General features: G+C 41.5%; 1 protein-coding gene across 3 annotated transcripts in view; it reads right to left on the bottom strand.

The window, feature by feature from the left end:
* Positions 1 to 2,859: 2,859 nt before the first annotated feature.
* RASIP1 (Ras interacting protein 1) overlaps positions 2,860 to 12,631 on the bottom strand; it is a 189,639-nt gene continuing 179,867 nt past the window's right edge. For 2 of the 3 annotated variants that reach the window (XM_053690637.1, XM_053690639.1), the window contains exon 12: positions 2,860 to 3,905. In XM_053690637.1, the coding sequence (XP_053546612.1) occupies positions 3,706 to 3,905 (200 nt within the window). In that variant the 3' untranslated portion in view covers positions 2,860 to 3,705. The remainder of the gene's footprint in view (positions 3,906 to 12,631) is intronic. The other variant, XM_053690638.1, reaches the window with a different exon arrangement.

Below are 12,631 nucleotides of genomic sequence, written 5' to 3'. Positions count from 1 at the left end.
GCTCTGAGTACAGGCTAACCCGATGAGCGTTAACTTGAATTGCGATCGTGTTTACTTTCAACTTGTAATACCAGTGCAATTTAACCTGCGTGCAAACAATCACGAAAACCCGAAATCATTTGCACGCAAACGTTTGCGATACACTCGTAATCTGTCTATCTCTTCTCTCTCTTATTCTATCCCTTTCCAATTTTCTCTTTTTCTCTCTCCCCCTACGTTCTCTCTCTTTCTATTCACTATCTCTCTGTCTCTCTCTCGTTACTCTTTCTCCACTCTCTACTTTATTCTCTTAAATCTCTCTCCAGTCTCCCTTCTCAATGCCCTATCTTTTGCCACCCTCTTTCTCCCTTCTTCTATTTTTTCGCTCTCTCTCCTTCTCTCTATTTGCTCTTCTCTCTATCCACTATCTCCTCTTAGCTCCCTCCATCTTCTTCTCTTTCCCTCTCTCTTTGTTATCTCTCTCATATCTCATATTTCTTTATCTCTCTCTCTCTCTCTCTCTCTCTCTCTCTCTCTCTCTCTCTCTCTCTCTCTCTCTCTCTCTCTCTCTCTCTCTCTCTATATATATATATATATATATATATATATATATATATATAATCACCACTGTCTCATTCTCTGTACTTTTCTCTCCCCTTTTTTTCTCTTAACTCCTCTCCTACTCTCTGAAGGAGCAGATCTGAAGTCTGATTTGGCCATGGAGCTGACAGAGTACATGCAGGACAGGGTATTTGATCTCAGGTTTGTTGTGGGTACTAAGAGTACAAAGGGTTGGAAGCTTAGGGTTTCTTCAGAGATCTATTTTGGGCATGTAGCTGACTTGGATGTTTTAGGGCCAGGGGCCAGATTTTATATGAGGATAGTACTTACAGAGCAGCTTCTGTGTCAGGGAGCATTCTGATCTGACCTATGTTTTTATAAAAAAAAAAAATAGCCTAGCACTCATAGTACGTCAATGTAATAGTATTATTCTGGCATAGTTGTAAAGTCTTCCCCTTCAGAGCAGTATTTCATTAATCTGAGAAATTGACCCTGAGTTATATATTATATACAAATTTTAAAGGGACAGTCTAGGCCAAAATAAACTTTCATGATTCAGATAGAGCGTGTAATTTTAAACAATTTTCCAATTTACTTTTATCACCAATTTTGCTTTGTTCTCTTGGTATTCTTAGTTGAAAGCTTAACCTAGGAGGTTCATATGCAAATTTCTTAGACCTTGAAAGCCACCTCTTTTCAGAATGCATTTTAACAGTTTTTCACCACTAGAGGGTGTTAGTTCACGTATTTCATATAGATAACACTGTGCTCGTGCACGGGAATTTATCTGGGAGCAGGCACTGATTGGCTAGACTGCAAGTCTGTCAAAAGAACTTAAATAAGGGGGCAGTTTGCAGAGGTATAGATACAAGATAATCACAGAGGTTAAAAGTATATTATTATAAGTGTGTTGGTTATGCAAAACTAGGAAATGGGTAATAAAGGGATTATCTATCTTTTAATCTCACTTGCTAATTTGGAATAAGTACAATTTCTATTTTTTATGGTAAAAAAAAGCAATTTATCAATAATAGACTAACTCATTCCAAGTTATTGTAATGTCATCAATGTAGAACAAAGCACCAGGTAGGGTTAAAGGAGGATTAAAAAAAAAAATTAGGAATAGGTAGTAGAAGATGAGGCCCTCTACCTATACCCATGCAACCTTGATATTTAGGCTTTTGGTCAAATTGTTGCACACCCAAATGTTATGGTCTAGTGCAGTGTTTTTCAACCAGTGTGCCGTGGCACACTAGTGTGCCGTGAGAGATCCTCAGGTGTGCCACGGCAGACTGACAACAGTGTGACATATTTTTTAAACTTTGCTTGTTTTTTACTCCCAGTGCAGGGGTAGTTTGTAGGAGGCATGGCATAACAGCACAATACATACAATATGTGTGTGTTTGTGTGTATGTGTATATATATATATGCTGTATTAGGCTACAATGTGTGATTTTTTTAACATTTTGGGATGGTGGTGTGCCACAGGATTTTTTTATGTAAAAAAGTGTGCCACGGCAAAAAAAAGGTTAAAAATCACTGGTCTAGTGGAGACACCGATACAAGAGTCTTGTAATTTAATGTACTTCTTTGGGAGCAATTTTAGAAATTGTGAATACATTTAGGTTGAATATTTGCTAAAACCCATGGGAAGGGTTTTGGTGAAATCTAATATACATAGGAACAGATTTCAGCGAAATTCATTTAATGTGGGTGTGTAGACTTTTTATATTCAGATTTATTTGGTTGATTTTTGCATTTTGTTTTATGTTGAGAGGCCTCATATTTCAACCGTGCCTAAGGCCTCACTAACTCAATAGCTGCCTCTGCAGGAGTATGCACGTTTGGAGAAATATGTGACAGCTATATGTATAGCAATGTAATACAAGTAGACTTTAGAGAGGGATGCGGATGGTAGTTCTATGAGACAACAGGGAACACCCACAGTTCTAACCTTGCTTACTTACTACTGCTCACACTGATTGAATGTCTCCTGTCCAAAGATATATTAATCCTCAGTTTGTGTTCAAAGAATCTTCTTTATTAAACAGTGCTTCTAGCTGTATAGCACTTGTTTAGATGAGATACTTGCTCTCTCCTGAGCTTACTTCAATATACCCTCATGGAAAGGGGGGCCAAGTTTCAACCAAGGAAACAATGTAAATAGGTAAATTTGATAATAGAAATAAACATGTTATGTTATCTCTAAATCATGACAATTTGTCTTTCATGTCCCTTTAAGCACCTGACCTAAGATTCATTGCTACTGCTTGTCACATACTTCAGTGGGACAAGCACTTTTGTAAAGCAGCAGTAAAATTATGGACAATTAAAAGTAGTTTTATTGGGAAATTGAAAGCTAAGATTGTATTGTTGACTCCCGGCAGTCCACTGGTACTGCCACTATTTCAAATACTTATTTATAGACAAAAATTTAAAATACGTAAGGACAGTGCGTTAATCAGTATTTAAGTTATATTATAATGAATAGAAATTATGATTTTTTTTCATGTATGTCAATTTTCTTTTTGAACTTAAAATTGCTGTAACTGGTAGACTTCAAATCCTGTTTCTCAGCCAGCCTGTGAAAGATAATTTTTTCTGTATCCTGTACCTAGAATGAGAATGCAACATAAAGGGGCTGTTTTTCTTATCCAGTCAAATAACAGTGAAACATACATGTTACTCCAGAGATTAGTATAAATAAAGTTGCTTTGCAAAGATATTAAATACTTGTATGTGTCCTGCTAAAATAGAAAGATTGTTCAAGCAACCAATATAGCACAACTAGAAAAGACAAATAATTTGATCAACTGTATATGTTATTTCACTGTATGTCCACTTGGATGTACTGTAGTTGTTGCGTAGTTGCCTCAATTCAGTTTACTGACATACAAGTGGTTATTGATTTTTGATCTTCATAAGTTTAATGATGTCCATTAGATCTTTCCTTTAAGTGCAATATGAGGTGGGTTTCAGAAACAGGAAATTAATTAAGATGATAATTTTGATTCTCTTCCTTTGTAGCTCATAAGCCAAGACAGAACTAATATTTTGCTGAAACTGGTTTTACTGTACAGCCCCAGCTCCCAATATATTTGAGCCAAGTCAGATCTTATTTTGCTCTCAGTAATTTTGAGGGGGCTTTCTATTTTTATTCTGATCTTACTGGCTGCTTTCCAATCTATATGAAGCTCTTTGATTGGCTGGGAGAGATTTTTGTTCAAGGTCCCATACAAAGTGACGTATTTGGCACAGCTGGTGATGAAAGGCATCATTGGCGATCATCTTGGAAAGTTGCATACGGAAGTTTTCACATGGCAGGATCAGCGGAGGATGATCAGTGAAACTCTCAAATATATCTGCTGCAAACAAACAAAAAAAATAATCAAATCAGATGACAAGGCTATATCTGATACGTCAGTATTTATTTGCTTTTCTCCCAGTTTGTGTATGGTGAGAATGTAAGATTGTAGAAAAAAAATTAAAATGAACAAGTGAAGATTTTTAAAACAATAGATTGATTGTGGATAATAATTGTTTGGTCCATTTATACCATTCTTTTGTACAGTGAAGTTACCTATAGCAGTGCTTCCGTGAGTCAAGTGTAGTGAGTTTTTCCAGTACACTAGGGAAATGGGTATGGCTCTATATTTGCATATATGTTTATAAAAATAACAAATAAATAAATACAAAAATAAAAATAATATCTATCTTGCTTATAGGCTACCCAGATTTATAAATTTGCATTTATCTGGGATAAATCTCTTTTAAGACCATTTTAGAAATTTATACAAATCCTTTTTTGCAGATCAACCACATCCTGTTCTTAATTAATTACTGTTCATCTTTTAGAAGCGATTCTACATTCCTTATATACAACTATGAATTTGCATCATTATCCATCGATAATTTAAAATCAGATATTTTTTTTATTCCTTATATCAATAATTTTTAAGAGTTGATACCTACGTATATTTAACAAAATATTTAATTGTCCTTCATTTCATTTCAGTATTTTTTGGGGAAAACAGTATGCTACAATTAAAGTAATTTAAAGTTTTTCCTTAAATTTCTGTTTGACTTCTAAAGTTAAATGAACATTAAATTCCATTTTTTTTTCTTTCATGATTCAGATAAAGCATTCAATTTTAAGAAGGTTTTCAATTTACTTTGATTTCAGAACTACTAGAAGTGAAAAGAGGTCATTACATAAGATATCATACATTTTGAATATTATCGCCTTGTCAACAAGTGTATATGCATGTGACAAGTAAGGGACTGGCCTAACTAGACAGCTAGAACTATTAAAGCAATTTTGTGCACTCTTGATATTTTCTCCTTTCAGCCACTGCAATTCAAAAGGAGCAGAAAAAAATCTTGTAAATTAAAGTGTCAGGTAACTTCAAATATGATTCCTTCTGCCCCATCTTTTCTTATATACTAGCAGGCCAAAAGTTATAGACAGTTATGGTATTTTCTCTTGGTTCTCAGGTCACATGACAGGCATATACAAGCTGTCATTCACATTTCAACTTTTTATAAGCGATAAACTGCATGATTTGGGACTAGAAATGTATCAGGTTTTTGCTGTAATCTGCATCAGAGATTAAATTATATATTTACTTTTTTATATAAATGGCAACTCGTGGATTCAGATAGCAGTGGTCCTGTTCTCTTTACCACTCATTTACTTATAGAAGGGGCCCCATTATGTTTAACGTTTCTTTCTGTAGACTGGTGCCAAGAACTGATTTAGATCCCACACCTTGTATGTGCACAAAGTACAACTTCAAGTAGATATTCATGGTAGAACAAGGGATCCTTGTGCCCTTAAAGAGACATACGGCTGCAATAATTATTGCCCCATTATTTTTCTATAATTAAGTGTTTAACCCCCACAAATAGGTTAAACACTGTCACGGATACCAGACAACCAAGGCTACCCCCCAACCCCCTACTACATGGCTCACATTACATTCGATTTGGCCATTTCCTGGCTTACAGGATCTATATTTGCATATATCTGTAGACTGGTGCCAAGAACTGATTTAGATCCCACACCTTGTATGTGCACAAAGTACAACTTCAAGTAGATATTCATGGTAGAACAAGGGATCCTTGTGCCCTTAAAGAGACATACGGCTGCAATAATTATTGCCCCATTATTTTTCTATAATTAAGTGTTTAACCCCCACAAATAGGTTAAACACTGTCACGGATACCAGACAACCAAGGCTACCCCCCCAACCCCCTACTACATGGCTCACATTACATTCGATTTGGCCATTTCCTGGCTTACAGGATCTCCCAGATGCGTGCTATGTGCTGTTTTGCTGTGTACACTTGGTCATGGAAGAGCTGATCTATGACCGGGAAAAACACTCCTAAGCTGGCCAGGCTCCTGGAACTCCTGGTCAGCCACCTCACAACGAACACCTACCTAACCCCTCTCAGGCTGGCCGGGCTCCTGGAACTCCTGGTCAGCCACAGAACAGCAGAACACCCGCTAACTTTACCCCTGGTTGCTCCAGCAGCCCTTTGCCCCAGAGCTCTGCTCTTTTTGGGATTGGAAGCCCCTAGGGAGGACAAGAGCTGGGGCAATTATTGGAGGGGAGCTCCTTTGGGAACCAGGGGTTATGGACACCCCTACCCCCATAACTTCAATGGACTGTAACTCCAGTCCCCAGTAACAAATCTCGCCACTTTTTGGACTGTGGCATCTGGGGACCAAGAGCTTTAAAATGACACCCTGGAAGTGCCGCTCCACCGGGATCACCGGGGTACGGGGATTCTGTGGGACTGTGGCTGCTATGGAGGTGTCTGTCTGGAGGGGCGGGAATGGCGGTAAAATTGTGGGATTGTCCAGTTTCTTATCAAGATGAACTTTGTGTATAAAATGAGTGTATGTTTTACAAAAAAAATCAGTTCCTGTTTCACCTGAATGCTAGTATATCTAGTTATTTGGGTGGGCTCTTGCTAAAATCACTTTTCTGGGCTACATAGCAGCCAGCTCCAGGCAGAGGAAGGACCCTCTGGCAGAGCTACCTAGTCTGGGTAGCCGGAGTCTGCCACAGGGTGGGACCCTGTATACTGGTGCTGTCGAACATCAGGGGTGGCAACAGGCTGTGGTCACTTGCCAGCTACATAGCTGCAGTCGGCAGGGAAAAAGCAGGACCCGTTTGGCGGAGCTACCCAGTCAAGGTAGCCGGGGTATCCACCACAAACACATACAGGTAAATTACGAGTTGTGCGTTCGTGTTTTAACGCTGAAAAAATTGTAATTTCAGCGTTAAAACAGCAACGCAGCCATTACAAGTCTTGTCGGTTTAGTCTGTAACACAACTTCAGTCCCACACTTGTAAAAATTACGTTTTTTCATAGGACTTTCATAGGGCAGCCATTACGAGTTTTGCGGTGATGCTAAAAAGCTTGCGTTGCACCCTATACCGACAAGATCTGTACCATCTGAGAGCAGTAGTTATGAGTTTTACGCTAAAAAACTGTTACATAAAACTCATAACTAAAGTGTTACAAAGTACACTAAACACCCATAAACTACCTATTAACCCCTAAACTGAGGCCCCCCGCATCGCAAATACTATATAAAAGTTATTAACCCCTAATCTGCCGCACCAGACATTGCCGCCACTAATAAAATGTATTAACACCTATTCTGCCGCTCCCTGACATCGTCACCACTATAATAAAGTTATTAACCCCTAAAGCTCCACCCTGCCACATCACAAACACTATTTAAATATTATTAACCCCTAATCTGCTTTCAGCCCACATCGCCCCCACTATACTAAAGTTATTAACCCCTATTCCGCCGCTCCCCAACATTTGAATCGGCCAATAGAATGAGAGCTTCTTAAATCCTGTTGGCGGTTTTTAACAGCCAATAGGATTTTAGCAGCCCTAATTCCTATTGGCTGATTCAAATTTTTCAGCCAATAGGAATGCAATGGTACCCTGAGTATAAAAGGGGTACCTTGAATTTTAATCCTCAGTGTGCGGCGGACGATCGCATGAAGATTACCTCCACGTCGGATCGATGGACCTCCGTCTCCGCACATCGACTGCTCTGCCTCCGCAGGGATGAAGAAGATGCCGGTCCCGCGATGGATGAAGATAGAGCCGCCTGGATGAAGAGGCCGCCTGGATGAAGATGGAGCCGCCGGGGTGAAGACTTCAACAACTGTGAGTACCTAAAGAGGGATTAGTATTGGGGGTTTTTAAGGTTTTTTGGGTGGTTTTTTTTTTCTAGATTAGGGTGGACACTCTTAAAAGAGCTGAATGCCCCTTTAAGGGCAGCAAAAGAGCTGAATGCCCTTTTCAGGGCAATGCCCATACAAATGCCCTCTTCAGGGCAATACCCATACAAATGCCCTTTTCAGGGCAATGGGTAGATTAGATTTTTTAGATCTTTTTTTTTTTGTGGGTTTGGGGAGCCCTACAAAAGGCCCTTTTAAGGGCTATTGGTAGTTTATTCTAGATTAGATTTCTTTTATTTTGTTTTTGTTTTTTTTAAAATGGGTATTAGAATAGGAATAATTTTTATTATTTTGGATAATTCGTTTGCTATTTTGTGTAAATGTTTTTTTTTTCGTTTTGGGGTGGGTTTTTATTTTTAGATTAGGGGTTGGGCATTTCATAAAAGAGCTGAATGCCCTTTTAAGTGCAGGAAAAAGAGCTGAATGCCCTTTTAAGGGTAGGAAAAAGAGCTGAATGCCCTTTTAAGAGCAGGAAAAAAGCTGAGTGCCCTTTTAAGGGCAATGCCCATACAAATGCCCTGTTCAGGGCAATGGGTAGATTAAGTTTACTTTATTTTTATTGTGTGGGTTTGGGGGGGTGGGGGTTTGTATACTGTTAGGGGGTGTTTGTTTTTCTTTTGTAGAAAAAGAACTGTTCTCTTTAGGACAATGCCCTACAAAAGGCCATTTTAAGGGCATACAAAAGGCCCTTTTAAGGGCCCTTGGTAGTTTATTATAGATTAGGCTTTTTTATTTTGTGGTTTTTTTTTTTTTTTTTTTTTTAAACAGGGTATTAGAATAGGAATAATTGTTATTGTTTTGGATATTTTCGTTTGTTATTTATTGTAATGGTAGTTTTTTTTTTTTTTTTTTTAATTTTAGTGTTTTTTATTTTTTGTAATGGTAGGTTTTAGTGTAAGGCAGCTTAGGTTTTATTTCACAGGTAAGTTTGTATTTATTTTAACTAGGTAGTTAGTAAATAGTTAATAACTATTTACTAACTAGTCTACCTAGTTAAAATAAATACAAACTTACCTGTGAAATAAAAATAAATCCTAAGCTAACTACAATATTACTATTAGTTATATTGTAGCTAGCTTAGGTTTTATTTCACAGGTAAGTATGTATTTAGTTTTAAATAGGTATTATTTAGTTAATAATTGTAACATTTATTTAGCTCTATTTTAATGATGTTAAAGTTAGGGGGTGTTAGATTTAGGGTTACGGTTAGGTTTAGGGGGGCTGGCAGTTAAGGGGTTAATAGGTTTATTTAGTGGTAGTGATGTGAGAGGGGTTAAAGGGACAGTCTAGGCCAAAATAAACTTTTATGATTCAATGATTCAGATAGAGCATGTAATTTTAAACAATTTTCCAATTTACTTTTATCACCAATTTTGCTTTGTTCTCTTGGTATTCTTAGTTGAAAGCTTAACCTAGGAGGTTCATATGCTAATTTCTTAGACCTTGAAGCCCACCTCTTTAAGATTGCATTTTAACAGTTTTTCACCACTAGAGGGTGTTAGTTCACGTCTTTCATATAGACAACTCTGTGCTCGTGCACGAGAAGTTATCTGGGAGCAGGCACTGATTGGCTAGACTGCAAGTCTGTCAAAAGAACTGAAAAAAGGGGCAGTTTGCAGAGGCTTAGATACAAGATAATCACAGAGGTTAAAAGTACATTATTATAACTGTGTTAGTTATGCAAAACTGGGAAATGGGTAATAAAGGGATTATCTATCTTTTAAAAGAATAAAAATTCTGGTGTAGACTGTCCCTTTAATAACTTTATGTAGGTGTCGGCAATGTCGGGGGCGGCAGATTAGGGGTGTTTAGACGTGGTTTTTATTTTAGGTTGTTAGGTTTAAACGTAACTTTTTTTTCCCATAGACATCAATGGGGCTGCGTTACAGAGCTTTTCATTCCGCTATTGCAGGTGTTAGGTTTTTTTTCTTACCCGCTCTCCACATTGATGTCTATGGGGAAAGTGTGCACGAGCACATCAAAACAGCGCTTGTATTTTGTGCGGTATGGAGCTCAACGCAACCATATCGCACGCACAAGCCGGCTGTTTCAAAACTTGTAATGGCAGTGCTATGGAGGGGGAAATAACGCAACTCTTGTTGCATTCGTTAAAAACCCTCTAACGCGCATAACTTTTAAAACTGAGCTCCTTATTGGCAATATACTTCCAATACTGAACTGAATATGACCAGTGGTTAGTGGCTATACACATATACCATTCCTGATTGGTTTTGTTTGGCTCTGGACCAGTATTGCATTTCCATAATGGAGTTAAATCTAATTAAGTGCAGGGTTAAACACATAGGTAACATGACAGCTGGGAGCTGGAGCTCCTGAAGCTTCAGGCATCTGCCGCATATGGAGCCGGAGCGTTATCGGTGCTCCACCTCCATATGAGGCCAAATGCCTGATAGTTACAGACGGTGACACTGTGTGTGTCACCGTTTGTAATGATCTTTTGCTGGTGCCGGGGGGAGAAAAAAAATAAAAGAATAGAAAAAAAAGGAGTTTACCTAAGATGGCGGCAATAGAGGGGGGGGGAGGTTAGAGAGCTGTTTGAAGGGGGATCAGGGACAGAGGGACAGGAACAGAGGGATAGGGACAGAGGTATAGGGACAGTGACAGAGGGAGAGGGATAAGGACAGGGACAGAAGGATAGAGACAGAAGGATAGGGACATAAGGATAGGGACAGAAGGATAGGGACAGAAGGATAGGGACAGAAGGATAGGGACAGAAGGATAGGGACAGAAGGATAGGGACAGAAGGATAGGGACAGAAGGATAGGGACAGAAGGATAGGGACAGAAGGATAGTGACAGAGGGATAGGGACAGGAATAGAGGGTAGGGACAGAAGAACAGAGGGACAGAAGAACAGAGGGACAGAGACAGAGGGACAGAGACAGAGGGACAGGGAAAGAGGGACAGGGACAGGGGGACAGGGACAGAGGGATAGGGAAAGAGTGACAGGGGCAGAGGGACAGAGGGATAGGGACAGAGACAGAGGGATAGGGACAGGGACAAAGGGATAGAGGGACCGAGAATTAAGGACAGAGGGATAGGGATAGAGACAGAGGAATAGGGATAGAGGGATTGGGACAGGGACAGAGGGAGATGTATAGGGGCAGGAACAGAGGGATAGGGACAGAGGGACAGGGATAGAGACAGAGGGATGTGGCAGAGGTATAGGGACAGAGGGACAGGGATAGAGACAGAGGGATAGGGGCAGAGGGATAGGGACAGAGGAAGATGTATAGGAACAGGGACAGAGGGATAGGGAAAGAGGGACAGGGGCAGAGGAATAGGGACAGAGGGAAAGGGAAAGAAGGACAGGGGCAGAGGGATAGAGGGACAGGGACAGAGGGACAGGGACAGAGGGACAGGGACAGAGGGACAGGGGCAGAGGGACAGGGACAAAGGGATAGAGGGACATGGGCAGAGGGACAGGGGCAGAGGGACAGGGGCAGAGGGACAGGGGCAGAGGGACAGGGGCAGAGGGACAGGGGCAGAGAGATAGGGGCAGAGGGACAGGGGCAGAGGGACAGGGGCAGAGGGACAGAGGGATAGGGACAGGGACAGAGGGATAGGGATAGAGGGATTGGGATAGAGGGACCGAGAATTAGGGACAGAGGGATAGGGATAGAGACAGAGGAATAGGGATAGAGGGATTGGGACAGGGACAGAGGGAGATGTATAGGGGCAGGAACAGAGGAATAGGGACAGAGGGACAGGGATAGAGACAGAGGGATAGGGGCAGAGGGATAGGGACAGAGGAAGATGTATAGGAACAGGGACAGAGGGATAGGGACAGAGTAATAGGGAAAGAGGGACAGGGGCAGAGGAATAGGGACAGAGGGAAAGGGAAAGAAGGACAGGGGCAGAGGGATAGAGGGACAGGGACAGAGGGACAGGGGCAGAGGGATAGGGGCAGAGGGACAGGGACAAAGGGATAGAGGGACAGGGGCAGAGGGACAGGGGCAGAAGGATAGGGGCAGAGGGACAGGGGCAGAGGGACAGGGGCAGAGGGACAGGGGCAGAGGGATAGGGAAAGAGTGACAGGGGCAGAGGGACAGAGGGATGGGGACAGGGACAGAGGGATGGGGACAGAGGGATGGGGACAGGGACAGAGGGATAGGGACAGGGACAGAGAATTAGGGACAGAGGGATAGGGATAGAGACAGAAGAATAGGGATAGAGGGATTGGGACAGGGACAGAGGGAGATGTATAGGGGTAGGAACAGAGGGATAGGGACAGAGGGACAGGGATAGAGACAGAGGGATAGTGGCAGAGGGACAGGGATAGAGACAGAGGGACAGGGACAGAAGGATAGGGACAGAAGGATAGGGACAGGAATAGAGGGTAGGGACAGAGGAACAGAGGGACGGAGACAGAGGGACAGGGACAGAGGAACAGGGACAGAGGGACAGGGACAGAGGGACAGGGACAGAGGGACAGGGACAGAGGGACAGGGACAGAGGGACAGGGACAGAAGGACAGGGAAAGAGGGACAGGGGCAGAGGGATAGGGAAAGAGTGACAGGGGCAGAGAGATAGGGACAGAGGGATAGGGACAGGGACAGAGGGATAGGGACAGGGACAAAGGGATAGAGGGACAGAGAATTAGGGACAGAGGGATTGGGACAGGGACAGTTGGAGATGTATAGGGGCAGGAACAGAGGGATAGGGACAGAGGGACAGGTATAGAGACAGAGGGATGGGGCAGAGGGATAGGGACAGAGGGACAGGGATAGAGACAGAGGGATAGGGGCAGAGGGATAGGGATAGAGGAAGATGTATAGGAACAGGGACAGAGGGA

This window comes from Bombina bombina, chromosome 8 (genome assembly GCF_027579735.1).
Source record: "Bombina bombina isolate aBomBom1 chromosome 8, aBomBom1.pri, whole genome shotgun sequence".
Lineage (NCBI taxonomy): Eukaryota > Metazoa > Chordata > Amphibia > Anura > Bombinatoridae > Bombina > Bombina bombina.
This window is presented reverse-complemented; position numbering and strand designations above follow the sequence as displayed.